General features: G+C 49.7%; 1 protein-coding gene across 1 annotated transcript in view; it reads left to right on the top strand.

The window, feature by feature from the left end:
* Positions 1-14,550, top strand: part of LOC135239677 (transmembrane protein 132C-like) — a 36,925-nt gene extending 22,375 nt beyond the window's left edge. The window contains exons 5-9 of the mRNA XM_064308521.1: positions 3,179-3,322; positions 7,008-7,213; positions 7,667-7,934; positions 9,556-9,747; positions 10,605-14,550. Coding sequence (XP_064164591.1) covers positions 3,179-3,322; positions 7,008-7,213; positions 7,667-7,934; positions 9,556-9,747; positions 10,605-12,104 — 2,310 coding nt within the window. The 3' untranslated portion in view covers positions 12,105-14,550. The remainder of the gene's footprint in view (positions 1-3,178; positions 3,323-7,007; positions 7,214-7,666; positions 7,935-9,555; positions 9,748-10,604) is intronic.
* The last annotated feature ends 486 nt before the right edge of the window (positions 14,551-15,036 follow it).

Here is a 15,036-nt window from a genome sequence, read left to right as displayed (position 1 = left end):
CAGTACCTAAAACCAGGAGACACTAAAACACATTTATGATTGGGGGGGGGGGTCTCTTGCCCTTGGTTTGCATCTTGGTGGATGACGCACGGGTACATATTCAGAGAGTGAACCCCCCCTCCTCCTGCTACCCAGCAAGCACAGTCTGAAAATGTCCCACTGTGGGAATGACAGGAGAGTGGCAGTATAATTTCATTTAATGCAAATTGGAAAGGAGGTGGGGGGGGTGGGGTGGGGGGCAGGTTTGAATGCGTTCCTGCTGTGTGCGGAATTGTGTTTTCTCCCCGCAAGGCATTCTGGGATATCGCCGCGCGTCGGGGGAGGTATGAGGGAGAATAAATCTCGTCCTTGTTTTGTAGCGCTTTCTCGGGACGTGTTGGTGGGTAGTGCTTTGGAATGATGAATGAAAGATTAAAGATGTGAAGGAGATGATTGGTCTCCAGCAGCAGGTCCACTGGCGGACTGGCGCTCTGGTAATTGTGGGGGAGGAGTGACATCACTGCCCACGTCCCATATGGGGATTGCGTTGGGTTTGCTCGACCACATCAGTGATTTCCTCAGCCCTCTGCTTACTAAGCAAGTCATCACTGTGGCCCACCCCTTCTTAAAATATATTAACATGCGTTCAAATACGGATTTCAGGTCTCTTAACATGCCAAGACTGTACGTATGCTGTCATTTTTATATAAACACTGTGTTCAATTTGACTGGTGTGAACACGTGTGGAAGGTTTATACAATGCAGCAAGTTTTTCTTCTGTGAATGTGACCTTATTTATTATTTTGGAGAACATTATTTATGCTGTTAAAAATGACCTGGACTTTACAAGATTTAACAATGGTATTTCACAGTAAAATACTGTAATCAGCATTTCCTGTGAAATCAGCGATTGCCTGGATTTTACCAGATTTAACAGTGTTACTTCATAATGTAATAAGAATATTTCTGTGAAATCAGTGCAGATTAGACAATATTACAGCAATATATGGTAAAATTTGAATTGAACTGGACCGTGCTGCATTATGGGATTAGGCAGCTGTGGTTGGAATCTAGTGAAGTGGGACTGACGGCAAACTCAGCGTCAACTACCAGACAGATATGGTAGTTACTGCTTACTGTATTAAGCAGTATTAATTTATTTTCATTGCATTCAGACAGATCTATTAACAGTGGACTCCCCTTTATGACTAATGTTTATAGCTATATATGTATATATATATATATATATATATATATATATATATATAGAGAGAGAGAGAGAGAGAGAGCTGTATTTTTAGGTCTTTAAACTGAGATGGTTGTGCTTTCATTTGTAAGGCTTTGTATCTGGAGTGTGTTGTGTCAGATTAGGGAGGTAACTGTTAACGCTAACTTTAGTTAGCCTGGCTATCTAAAATCATGAAGTCGAATGAATGTAGGAGAGAATGAATGATCTTTTGGGTCTAGTTATTTTATCTTTTTCTTTTTAATAAGGTTGCTTACGAGTGAGCTTTGTAAGAAACTGATATCCAATATCAAAGCATAAAACTATTTGGGAAATGGGCATTGCATGGTTTATCATTATTTTATACTGAAATCATCAGCCAACTTGTAAGTTTAATTGACCTTTTTACAACTGCAATGCTTCTGATGAGCCATGTTTATCAGGCTGTGTTGTTTGGTGATACAATGTGACATCAATCTCCCTTGGCTTTCTATCTTCTTCATTGTATTCAGTGTTTTAAGGAAACAGGCATTAGTGTACCTTGGTGAAACAATGCCCAAAAGGTCTACGATACTGGAAGCTTTTGTCTTGGGCTCTTGTCAACAAGTGCTTCTTGGGCATGAACCCAGAGTGTCAGTGTAGACATAATTCTCTGACTGGACTGTATACTGTGTTTACATTGGAGGTTATGTAGCTGCATTGTTGTGTATTCACTCCATCTCCACCTCAGCTGCTGTGTAGAGAGCATTCTGGCGTAAAATGGCTGCCGTGCATCATCATTTGCTTCCTTAGTGCAGGCACACGAGAGCTTTCAGTATTTAGTTTTGATTCTAGCTTTCTGATTGCCTTTCGAGTCTGTTATTGGTGTTTGTCAACATGAGGACCAGAACTGTGCCAGTGAAAGTCACGGAACCCATTATGAGGCTTTCCCTTGGCAGCTGCTGACTGTTGCCCCCATCTCTGTGTCTCTACCCCCCCCCCCCCCCCCGCCCCATGCTATATTTGTAAGCACATCTGGTTCTTCTGTCGGATAAACCTACACCCAAACGTCATCGGCCAGCGTAACTCAGATACCGCTCAGATTAAAATGTCATTATCAAAGTCTCTGCAATGGACACCCCCCCCCCCCCATTCTAATGTACGTCCAAACCAGGACATTTTACTGGCAACTCTGTCAGATTATTTCCTGAAGGGTATAATGGAGTCGGGGGGTACATCTAAAAGCTCGGGAACTGCGGAGTTCTGACTAAAGAATAAAACAAAACTGCTGGCTTCGCCGGGACATTTACCGTCCTCAGCCATCACGGCCTGCTCCGACGGAGAAGAGAGCGTTCTGTCACTTTAATCCCGACGTCCCGTCGGACCTGTCGTCTTTATAATTGTGGGTTGCGTGGTTACGAGGGTGCGAGAGGATTTTTGGGGTGCAAGGGAAGTGTGAGCCTGAGGGTTGCAGGTCTCAGCCTTGGCGAGGGGGGGTGTGGGGGTTGTCCCTGTCAGCCCAGTTCTCAAATCACCTCCTTACACTAAAACTACATACAAATACAAATACAAAACTTTATTGTCCACACAGAAAAGACAGAAAAGAAACATAGACAGTAGCTAATACATACAATAAGGAAATCCAAAAATGCTGTTACTTCTACACGGACCTAAAATCTGTGCCAGAGCTGCAGCTAAAACAGCAGTTGCTCCGGTTCTGTTCACACATTTTGCGCGTGTGTTTTAAAGTTATTTTAGTTTGTTTATTTTCCATTAGGAAAAACACAAAATCGGGGGGGAGGAAGTATCTCTTACAGCCTGTGTGCTGATGTTGTGAGAGTAAACCTCGTATTCGGTGGAAATAACATGCTGCCGTGTATGAAACAATCAGCACAAAGGCCTTATCAGTGTCACTGATAACTTTGGATAACAATGTGCATCGGTACAGCTTCGCTTTATGCATTGTGTTTGCTTGCTCTCTGTCGCCCCCTGTAGGACACCGAGCTTGTGAACACGGCGGTGTTGACGGGGAAGAAAGTGAGCGTTGCGGTAAAGACGGTTGCCGTGGCAGCAGACGGGTCGGTCACGGACGTCTCCAACTTTACCCAATGCAGGTCCACCGATGAGGACGTCCTGAAGGTATCACCCTCCCCACGCGAACCACAAGTACTCATATATGATTAAAGCACGGCTGCCCAGCCATATTCCTGGAGATCCACCGAGAAAACCTACAGGAAGGTAGACCTCCAGGAGCAGGGTTGGGTGGCCCTGCTCTTGCTGTTGAATGCGGTGTGCTTTGTTAGCATTGGAGTGAAAACTTACAGGATGGTAGATCTCCAGGAACAGGGTTAGACAGTCCTGGTTTAAAGGGAACGATAGTAAGAGTTAAAATGTGCAGATTAATTATATACTAGAATTATATCTTGGCAGTCTATGTGTTTCTTATAAAGTATTACTAATATAACAATTATTAATATTATACGAATACAATAACTAATTGTAATAGTAATATTATTGTTTGGGTAGAGGGAATCTATAAGAAAGTTCTGCCCAAGCTCTCTCAGAAGTAATAAAAATAGCCTTATTTGGGCATTAGTAGAGTGCAGCAAAAGATGGTTTGCCGCTAGTAACTCGAATCCATCCATCCATTATCCTTACTCGCTTTTATCCTGGTCAGGGTCCATCCATTACAGGGGCGATATAGCTCAGGAGGTAAGACCGATTGTCTGGCAGTCGGAGGGTTGCCGGTTCAAACCCCGCCTGTCGAAGTGTCCTTGAGCAAGACACCTAACCCCTAACTGCTCTGGCGAATGAGAGGCATCAATTGTAAAGCGCCTTGGATATAAGCGCTATATAAATGCAGTCCATTTACCATTTACCATCTACACCCACTTATCCTGGTCAGGGTCCGTCCATTATCTACACCCGCTTATCCTGGTCAGGGTCCATCCATTATCTACACCCGCTTATCCTGGTCCGGGTCACGGGGGGTGCTGGAGCCTGTCAAAATGTGCATTGGGCGAGAGGCAGGAATCCACCCCTGGACAGGCCACCAATCTATCGCTCTGACCTCATTCACTCACAGACCGTAGCTCTGCGTGTCCAGACCTGTGCTGGCATATGTATTATATGTATATACAGTAAGTTAATTATTTATTAGATATACAAGTAATTATAAACAACATAAAAACAACAACTAGCAGAAAACAGTAGTAGCAGTGGTAGTAGTAGTAGCAGCAGCAGCAGTAGTAGTAGTAGTAGCAGCAGTAGCAGTAGCAGCAGCAGTAGCAGTAGCAGCAGTAGTAGCGTATAGCAGTAGCAGTAGCAGCATGCAAATCGCATTGCTTTGGCTGACAGCCAAACTGCAGAAGCTTCATCATCAACCAGATTCTGCAGCTGCAGGCGGTGTTTGCAGAAAGTGTGGCACTAGGTCAATAGAGAGGATCGAAAAACCTCTTGCTCTCTCTCGCTCTCTCTATGTCTCTCTTTCTTTCTCTCTCTCTCTGCCTCACTCCCTATCTCTCTTGCTCTTTCTCTCCCTCTCTATTTCTCCTCCTCTTTCTCACCCTCTATCCTTCTTCTCCCCTCTCTCTCGATCTCTCCCTCTTTGCTCTCCCTTTCTCTCTCTCTCTCTCTCTCTCTCCCTCTCTCTCTCTCTCCTTCTCTCTCTCTCTCTCTCTCTCGCTCTCTCCGTCCCTCTTCGCTCTTTCTCTCTGCGCCTAGGGCACGGTCACACATAATGGTTATTTTAGATTTTTATTGAGAGGCCCTGCCAGATTTTATTTAGTTACTGTGGGACGGTTCGGTCCCTTTCTGAGCGAACAGTTTAACGAGGTCACATTCGGAGACGGAGGGAGCCCTGGAGGGGGTTCTGAGCTCGTTCTCTTCTCAGCTCTCCCACGGGCCCCCTGCAAAGAGAGCCATCAAATGCTGAGAGAGACGCACGGCCCAATTTAAAATGTCAGCTCGACTCAAACCCTACAGCACACGGAGAGACAGTCAAACTCACGCAATTACAGTACGCAACCAAATGCAATCAACGGTCCAGTGTTTGACACACAAAAACACACAAGGAACACACGCAAGTGAGCACACGCCTAATCAAACACTCCCGAGCACGAAACGAACGTTCGCAACCGGAAACAACGACGATACGCAGCCGAACTGTTCCTCAAAATGGTCTGGGATTGCTTCTGGAGCTGTCTGAACTCCTGGGCGCAGACAGGTTAAACCCAAAGCTCGGGTTTCATGATAAAGGGCTGAGATTAGCTTTAGTATTAAAAGAAAACTAACTGGGGAAAAAAGACCCTGTAAAAACTCTTTAAACCTGAATGCAGCACATTTGCGGTTTTGCTTTGTGTTCAATTCCCTGACATTTCATTACTCACTCACTGCATTATCGCTATTACTCGGCAAAAGCTTACCAGCTGAGTTCACTGGAGCACTGAAAGGAATTCATCATGTGTTGGGGAATGGGGAATGCTGTTTTCCCTGATCCCTCACCGACTGCCACCGTACTGGTCCGCACGTAAAACATTTGCATGATTTGAACATCATGGTAATGCGATTTTCTTGTTATTGATTTTTTTATAATATGAAAGATGAGGCAATCTTGTTTTGCGTCGGCAAAATGGCAGCCGTGATGGCATATAACCAGGACAGGCGACGGGTTAGCGGCTGCAGATGAGGTTACGGACTGAATTATTGCAACACCGGGGGCTCCTAATGCATTATGGGAATGTCTCCATTTCCAACAGATGTATTCATGAGGGATCTTCTCCACTTTTTCTATTGGTGTTGAGAGTCATGTGAGGGCACATGTAATTGTGTGTGTGTGTGTGCGTGTGTGTGATATAGATAGATAGATAGATAGATAGATAGATAGATAGATAGCTTATTGTCCTTGGTGAGGAAATTTTCTTTCATTGTCAGTAAAACGGTATGTGTGTGTGTGTGTGTGTGTGTACACATATGCCCATATACACAAGATTGGGTAGTGTTAGGACAGTAAGACAGGAAGCGTCTGTATGGTCTGTGAAATAGAAGATGAATTGCACATTTGTTTGAACACTTATTGAATGATGACTCAAACAATCCCCCTTCTTCAGAAGATTCAAGGGTGAGTGTTTGAAGTGAAGCTCAGCTGACTGTTCAGAGAAAAACAGGACATTAAATTTTATTCATAAGGACTGGAAAATAAGGAAAATATGAATAATTTGCACAGAACCAATATGCACATGCATCTGGATCAAGAACGAAAATATTCTTGAAACAAGATTAAGACTGACTAGATCCGATTGGCTCTCCCTCACTACCCATCTTCCCCCGCGGTCTGAAGATGCAACTCTTCAGACTATACCTGGACTAAGTGCCACCACTCTGTTTATCATTTCACTAAAATTCTCCTGTTTCATGCCACTCATGTTACATGTACCTCCGTTCCAGCACTTATTGTAATTTGTATTTTCGTCCTAATATTGTAGCTTGTTCTTCTCCCTAGTTTGAGTTGGCATAAGTTAGGTCAGAATAATGTTCACCGCGTGAACTGAACTGTGTTCTTGGCTATAAATAGCTGTACATAATGAGTATTGTACGTTATGGAACCTGTGTCTTGTAGTTGTTCCAATTACCTTGATATGTACTTTTGTACATGGCTTTGGATAAACCCGTCTGCTAAATAAATGTAGTTAGACGTCTGCTAAATGAATGTAATTTAAGGGAATGGTCTGACCAGCTCCTCTGATGGCCCAGAGTCCTCTTTAATCCGACTGCATCATTTCTGACTGGGCCCGCCAGCTTCTCTCACCCCTCTTCTCCCATCCAGGTGTCGGACAGGTGCGACCACGTCTTCGTGAACGGGAAGGAGAGCAGGGGGCGGGTGCGGGTGGCGGTCAACTTCACCCTCGGCCCCCTGAGCGCCCAGCTGGAGATGAGCGTGTGGATGCCCCGCCTCCCCCTGCAGGTGGAGGTGTCCGACCCCGAGCTCAGCCAGATCAAGGGCTGGAGGGTGCCCGTCCCGGCCGGCAGGAGGTAGGGCCTGTCTCCATGACAACCGCCTTCGGGGGGGAGGGGGGCGCTGACGGAACCTCCGTTCCCCTGCAGGAGTGCAACACCGGATTCTGCTTTAAAGAATAGGAACGATGCATTTATTTCCACAAGATGGTTCTTATCTCCATAACTAGAAATCCGGAAAATCTCTTAATGTGGTCAGTGAAGGGGTTACTAATGCGGAAAATCGCCACCGGCGACCAGACTGAGCTCACATTAACTGCCCAGAGAGAGAGTTATGCAGATAAAAAAACCTCCTCCCTTTAATACTGTGCCTCAGAAAAGCCTTTGGCAGAGCCAGGCTTTTTAATCACACAGGATTAGTGAAAGGGCTTTAATCGCATGGCTCGGGCCGGGAGCGCGTGAGACCCCCCCCCCCCCCCTTCCCCGGGGACTCCGAACTCAGTGCCCCCCCCCTCCCTGTGCATCGCTCAGGTCCAGCGGCGAGAGCGAGGAAGAGGAGGAGCGGAGAGGGCGGGGCTGCATGCTGCAGTTCCAGCACGCCCAGGTGAAGGTCTTTGCCTCCTTCCTGGCCGAGCAGCCGGACCGGCGCCTGGCCCCTGCCCACTTCCTGGGGCCCGGCTGGCGAGCGGACGTCACCCGCCTGGTGCGCCCCTCCCTGAGGGTGGAGAACCCCCGCGTGGCCCGGCTCCAGGCCGGCAGGGTGCTGCTGGGACGGGGCGCGGGGGTCACCTCCGTCAAGGTAAACGAGGCCCCCCCACACGCACGTAAAAACTACTAAACTCCCTGCACTCACACATTACCCCCCCCTTCTCTGCTTTTAAAGCTGAGCCGCCACGCCCTGCTGAGTGTCCTGGGCTGTGATTGGATGCCAGCCGGAAGGATGTCCCCCCCACCCCCACCCCCGTGTAGCTGCATTGCTGGTGTTTGCATTGTAGCTTTCTCCCAGCCTGTGATGTTTGAAGTTTGCGAAATGGATGGACTCTTTTCGTACATGTTACGATTTCTGAATCATGTGGTTTCAACAGCTGATGCCCTCGTTTAATGTTTGCCTCTCTGAATATAGATCACAAGCTCCATTACTGTATATGTTACATGTCCTCTCTTAACTAACGTGAAATATATTTAATTTGTTTTAATTCGCTAATAATTATCAATGATAGAAATAATTCAGTAAGTGACCAAACTTGTTGATAGGCAGAGAAACCTACTGTATCAACCTTTGTCAAATAGTGCATCTAACAATTATATTGAAATTATGAGAGAATTTAATAATTCCACTTGTGTGTAAATGAAAAGAGCAGTTCACCCAAAAATGAAACTAGGGTATGTTTACACTTACCCAGAGTACTATCTATCCATCCGGATAGTTTCGCTGAGATTTGATGAGATTTCTAGGTACAGTATGCGCTGCAGCTGACCCTGATACAATTGACCTGAAGGGACCCATATTTTTGTGGCTCACAATGTCCCGAACAATTACATTTAAAAAAGCTCAACTGCAACTTTTCTTTCCAGGTATAATGCCGTGGTTACTCACGAACGTTCGCGGTGGTGAGTGGTGGTGACCTGTCGGAATGGTGGAATGCGTCCGTTTGTTGTGGTTTGAATAAAGCAACTTGTTAGACGCCTACTTTATTGAAGCTCATAACACCTTCAAAATGGAGGTATTGAAGGGTGTAATTTATGTCACTGAACAAAACGTGAAACCTGCCTTGGCTCGTGTTAACTACAGACCTGATTTACTGCATGAATCGAAATCCCTATGGGAAAAACAACCATTGGAAATCTGCGGAGGGAACTCATGGCTCAAAAATGCTAACTCACTTCCGGGTTTTAGAACTACAAACTGTTACTCTGCGCCATGCTTTGGTTGAGAAAGTGCAGAGATACACAGTTGGCGTACTTTCGTATAAGAAGTAGTTCTCAATGAAACCGTGCACAAATGAAGCTCTGTGGATGTTCATGAGTAACCGTGGGAGTATATTTGGAGAGATTTGTATTTTTGGCGAATTGAGCAACACAAACATATGGGTCCCTTGAGATAGGTTTTAGCAGGGTGAAATGCAGAGGATATCGAGAAACTTATTAAAATCTCTGCGAAACTATCTGGAGGGATAGATAGCACTCTGGGTAAGTGGAAACATACCATAATTTCATTTTTTTGGGGAACTGCTCCTTTGAACCAGAACAAGTCACCAAAGAAATGAGATTATAACCACAGTTTGGCTTGGTGTGTGTGTGTGTGTGTGTGTAGGTACATTGTGTCTGTATTACTAATGTGTGGCGCCCCCTGTCTGTGTGTCTGTAGACTGTATTATTAACGTGTGGCGCCCCCTGTCTGTGTGTGTGCGCCGGTGCAGGTGCTGTCTCCTCTCTCGGACTCGGTCCTGGGTGAAAGGTCGGTGAAGGTGCTGGATGACAGGGTGTCCATCACGGAGCTGGGGGTGCAGCTGGTCTCCGGCCTCTCCCTCTCCCTGCAGCTCAGCCCCGGAAGCAACAGGGCCATCGTCGCCACGGCGACCACGCAGGAGGTGCTGCACAGCCCCAAGCAGGTAACTGCCCGTCCCACCACAGGGGGTCCCAGGGAGGGCTACTGTCCCGTATCCAAGCGACGTACGCTGTGGGTTAGCGGCTGGGGCAGAGAGAATAGATAGTCTGCACTTTGCTGCAACATTGCAATCTAAGTCATTGGATTACCTCTTGGGTAATGTCGTAGCTACAGCTGTGTAAGGTTATCTGTGTAATCACACTTTCTTGTTGCTACACATATTGTTTTCTGTTAGGTTAACATCGCGCCTAGTGATCCTAAATGCGCCCGTGTCGTCTTGTCGAAGCTGCGTTTGCGTATTCCTGAGAGTGACGCCGGTGTTCTCCGGTACCGCTCAGAGCTCTGGATAAGAGAGTCCGAGCGATTATAATGTCAGTCGGCGCATCACTTCCTGTCTCGGCGGCTTTGTTCGGCAGCGCGGCGGCGCGGCTGACCCAGTTGCCGCGGACCCGATTAAGCTCCGAGATGTCAGTCAATTAGTTCCTGTGATGTTCAAGTAAACATGACACCGGGGGCCGGGATATTGTATTTCCCTGCAGAAATGTAGGCCAGCTTCTGGCGCTAATCCTTATTAACCGCGTGTGGATTACTGCCTGCGGGCTGGCCCCGCTCGCTGCTCTACAGCGCCCTCTAGTGGCCGCACGTTTACGCTCTGTTCTGTTAAAAGCGTTCTGGGCCGATTTAGAGTAGAACGAAGTAGCATACGCTGACAAGGCTGGAAGGCTGATGTCTTTACAGCCTTGTGTGAGCGGTATTTAAACTTTTAAAATGGTGGTTGAGGCATATTTCAGGTAATATTTGGTAATGTGTGAGTGCAGGGAGTGTAATAGTTTTTACATGTGTGTGTTTTTCGGACCGCAGGAGGCCGTTATTGGCTGTTGGGTTCAGTTCAGCGACGGCTCCCAGGTGCCCCTGGACATGTTCGACCCCAGCAGCTACACGCTGACGGTCTCGTCGCTGGACCGGAGGGTGGTGTCCGTGCGGGGCTCCCCGGCCGTGGCAGTGGCGGAGGGGGAGGGCCAGGGGGCGCTGGTGAGGGTGGAGATGGGCATCAGCGAGGCGTGTCAGAAGTCCAAGCGGAAGAGCTCGCTGGCCGTGGCGCACGGCGGCCTGCGGGTGGCGTTCCGGCCTGGCGAACCGCGCGGCGGCGACGACAGGCGGGAGGTGGCGACCGAGCCCGGGGGGCGGAGCCTGACAGAGGAGACCTCCGTATTTGGATCAGAGGACTGGAGGCCCAGCAGCACTGAGCCCTCCCTTCTGCCGGGTCCCGCCTCTGTCAGTTTGGGCGGGGCGCGTAGCACCACCGTCAGAGCCGCTACCGGCGTGGGAGGAGTCAGTAGCACTGTGGGAGGGGCCAGCACTGGTGTGGGCGGAGTCAAGCGAACTGGAGGCGGGGCCAATGGCAGCGTGCGAGGAGCCGGTAGCAATTTGGGTGGGGCCAGCAATGGTGTGGGCGGAGCCGGCAGCAGTGTGGGAGGAGCCAGTCAAACAGGGGGCAGGGCCAGCAATGATGTGGGCGGAGCCAGTCAAACAGGGGGCAGGGCCAGCAACGACGTGGGCGGGGCCAGTCAAACAGGGGGCGGGGCCAGCAGCAGTGTGGGAGGAGCCCGTGGTGTGCTGGGCGGAGTCAGCAGCCCTGTGTATGACGGAGGCGCGGTCAGCGTGGGCGGGGCCAGGGCCAACACCCTGGACTACTCCGACCTCCCCTCGCAGGTGGAGGTGCCCCGGTGGACCCCGGCCGCGGAGGTGGAGACGGACGTGGTGCAGGCGTCCCGCTTCCCCAGCAGCCTGGAGATCGGCATGTACGCGCTGCTGGGCGTGCTGTGCCTGGCCATCCTGGTCTTCCTGCTCAACTGCGTCTCCTACCTGACCGGCTCGCGGCACAAGAAGCCGCCGCCGGCGCACTGCCAGGACGCGGGGGGGCACCGTCACAACTGGGTGTGGCTGGGCACCGAGGCCGACCGCGCCCTGAGCGGCCCCGTCACCCCGCCCCCGCCGGAGACCCACGCCGCCATCGCCATCAGCATCGACGTGCCGCCCGGCGCCGGCCTGGTCGCCATGGGCCGCTCCGCCACCCTGGGGAGGAGGCCCGGGGGCCCCCCCGCCGCGGAGGACCCCCCCCTGGGCCGCCGGGGGTCTCTCCAGGCCCGCCCCGCCCGCCCGGACTCCTCCCTCCACTCCCCCACCAGCAAGAGGAAGCGCGTGCAGTTCACCACCTTCTCCTCGCTGGACGGGCCCCACTACTCCACCCTCCCCGGCATGCACTGGGCCTCCAGGGTGCAGGAGTTTGCCAGCCAGCAGGGGGCGCTGCCCGAGGCGCTGTACGCCAACCTGTCCTACGAACACAAGCCCACGCCATGAGCTCAACGTGTGCTTTTGGAGACAGTGCGGGGGTGAAGAAATATATTTTAAAAAGATATATAATATATATATATGTATAATGATGTTCTTGTGTGTGTACAGTATGTGTCCCTGAATGTGTGTGTTATGTGTATGATTGTGAGAATGCGTGTTCCAGGATGTGGTGTGTTTTCCCTCTCTTTCACACACACGGTGACTAAAAAGGGATTATTTTTATAAATGTGTGTTTCATTATATACACAGTACATATGCACTGTTGTTCAAAACATTTTATTCACCCTTGTGTGATTTCCTCTTAAAAACTGGAAGCTGGGGCTCCTGTTTGTCTCTTCATCTGGGGCAGTTAGCTTGCTTTCCCCTCCAGCTGGGGCAGTTAGCCTGTTTGTCTCTCCAGCTGGGGCAGTTAGCCTGTTTGTCTCTTCAGCTGGGGCAGTTAGCCTGTTTGTCTCTCCAGCTGGGACAGTTAGCCTGTTTGTCTCTCCATCTGGGGCAGTTAGCTTGCTTGTCTCTCCAGCTGGGGCAGTTAGCCTGTCTGTCTCTCTAGCTGGGGAAGTTAGCTTGCCTGTCTCTCCAGCTGGGGCAGTTAGCCTGTTTGTCTCTCCAGCTGGGGCAGTTAGCCTGTTTGTCTCTCCATATGGGGCAGTTAGCTTGCTTGTCTCACCAGCTGGGGCAGTTAGCTTGCTTGCCTCTTCAGCTGGGGCAGTTAGCCTGTTTGTCTCTCCAGCTGGGGCAGTTAGCCTGTTTGTCTCTCCATCTGGGGCAGTTAGCTTGCTTGTCTCTCCAGCTGGGGCAGTTAGCCTGTCTGTCTCTCTAGCTGGGGCAGTTAGCTTGCCTGTCTCTCCAGCTGGGGCAGTTAGCTTGCTTGTCTCTCCAGCTGGGGCAGTTAGCCTGTTTGTCTCTCCAGCTGGGGCAGTTAGCCTGTTTGTCTCTCCAGCTGGGGCAGTTAGCCTGTTTGTCTCTCCAGATGGGGTAGTTAGCCTGTTTGTCTCTCCAGATGGGGTAGTTAGCCTGTTTGTCTCTCCAGATGGGGCAGTTAGCCTGTTTGTCTCTCCAGCTGGGGCAGTTAGCCTGTTTGTCTCTCCAGCTGGGGCAGTTAGCCTGTTTGTCTCTCCAGCTGGGGCAGTTAGCCTGTTTGTCTCTCCAGCTGGGGCAGTTAGCCTGTTTGTCTCTCCAGATGGGGCAGTTAGCGCAGATGCTCAGTGTATGTGGCTCTGGGTCCCAGCAGGTATAGCGTCATCAGCAGAGCGTCTCCAGTGAAGGTTTGCAGAGCTCATCAGCAGAGCTCCCTCTCCCTCTTCTCTCAAACCTGCGTTTCTCTGAGCTCTACCAGGCACACGGCCCTCGCGTGCAGTGGCTGTACAGCTCAGCCGGGTGCACTTCATTTGCATTTTCATTCTTTAGGCTCTGAGCACACGCTCTTTTCATCCAGAGAAGTTCTCCGAGCTCGCCTTCTTTTACCCACAGTCCATTTACACAACCGAATGTTTACTGATGCGACTCAGGTTCAGCGATGGCACCGCTGGCCGCCCCAGCTGGGAACCTGCAGCCTCGTAGCATAATGGCTTTGCTAGCCGCTGTGCTACACCCCCACCCTGTACTGAAATACAGCGATTTCCATGGTGAAGCGGACGCTAGCTGCATGCGTTAAGGAGGGTGTGTGTGCTTGTGTACGCCCCCACCCCCACCCCCACCCCCACCCCGCCAATCACAATGCAGGACTGGGTGTTCTAAATCAGAGGAGAACGGTAAAACGGAACGGGGAATTTTGAGGACGAAAAAAGAACGATCGGTTGCAGTGATTCAACTACCTCGCAAGCCCTTAGCTGTTTTTGTCATACTGGTAAATGGACTGCATTTATATAGCGCTTTACAATTGATGCCTCGCGTTCACCAGAGCAATTAGGAGTTAGGTGTCTTGCTCAGAGACACTTCGACATGCCCAGGGCGGGGGATCGAACCGGCAACCCTCCGACTGCTAGACAACCGCTCTTACCTCCTGAGCTGAGCTATGTCGCCCCCATATACTGCGTGTATGTCAGCAGATTCAGAAGCTTTAAAAACGCACTGGTGCGCGCAGTCGTGGGAGAGTGAATCACGGTTCCCATCATGCACTGCTACTCATGGTCTTCCTGTGACAAATAAAAGGTGTTTACCAATGAGAAGGGCTGTATGTCACACTGACTGACCTTCAAAAAGTGGGTCGTCCATTCATGTGACAATTTTCTGGAAATGATTATAAAAGCAATGTCTCAATTTTACTTCCCGGGAAAAAGCTTTGTACATGATTTGTTTGATGTACTAGGACTTTTTGAAACTGTGTGGCTGTTCCCTTGTAAATGACCAACCTTTCATTCTTCTGATAGAATTGAGAAAACTGTGAAATTACTAATGAAATCACCTCGTTATCAATGTTTTGTGAAGTTCTAATAAAGTTATTTATCCTCTATTATTTTTTAAGATAATACTAATGGATTGCTTTAGTTGTGTGTATGTGTGTGGGTGTGTGTTTGTGTGATACACAGAAAAACTACACTGAACTGCTACTCTTTGACTTTCAAGACAAAATATTTGGAGAGAGATTATATATATATATATATATATATAGAGAGAGAGAGAGAGAGAGAGATTTAGAAAGATTTTTTCCAGGCAGGCACTTGTTTGGGCAGTATCAATCAGGGATGATTAGGTTGCCAGATTGGGATCCCGGTTGTGAATCTGGCCAGCAGAGGAGCCCCCCCGCCCCCCCCTTTGGCGCAGATGAGCGGCAGGATCTTTCAGCGGCCGCCGTGAATCAGGGTTTACGGTCTCGTCTGAGAGACGGCTCCTCCTCTGGCGGTCCCCCCGCGTCGCCGGGCCGCGCCAGGGCTTCGGTGTCGCCGCGCGGGCCCGCGGGGGTAGCTCGGAACACGATAGCCGGGCGAAGGAGTGGCAG

Source organism: Anguilla rostrata, chromosome 14 (assembly GCF_018555375.3).
Source record: "Anguilla rostrata isolate EN2019 chromosome 14, ASM1855537v3, whole genome shotgun sequence".
Taxonomy (NCBI): Eukaryota; Metazoa; Chordata; class Actinopteri; order Anguilliformes; family Anguillidae; genus Anguilla; species Anguilla rostrata.
This window is presented reverse-complemented; position numbering and strand designations above follow the sequence as displayed.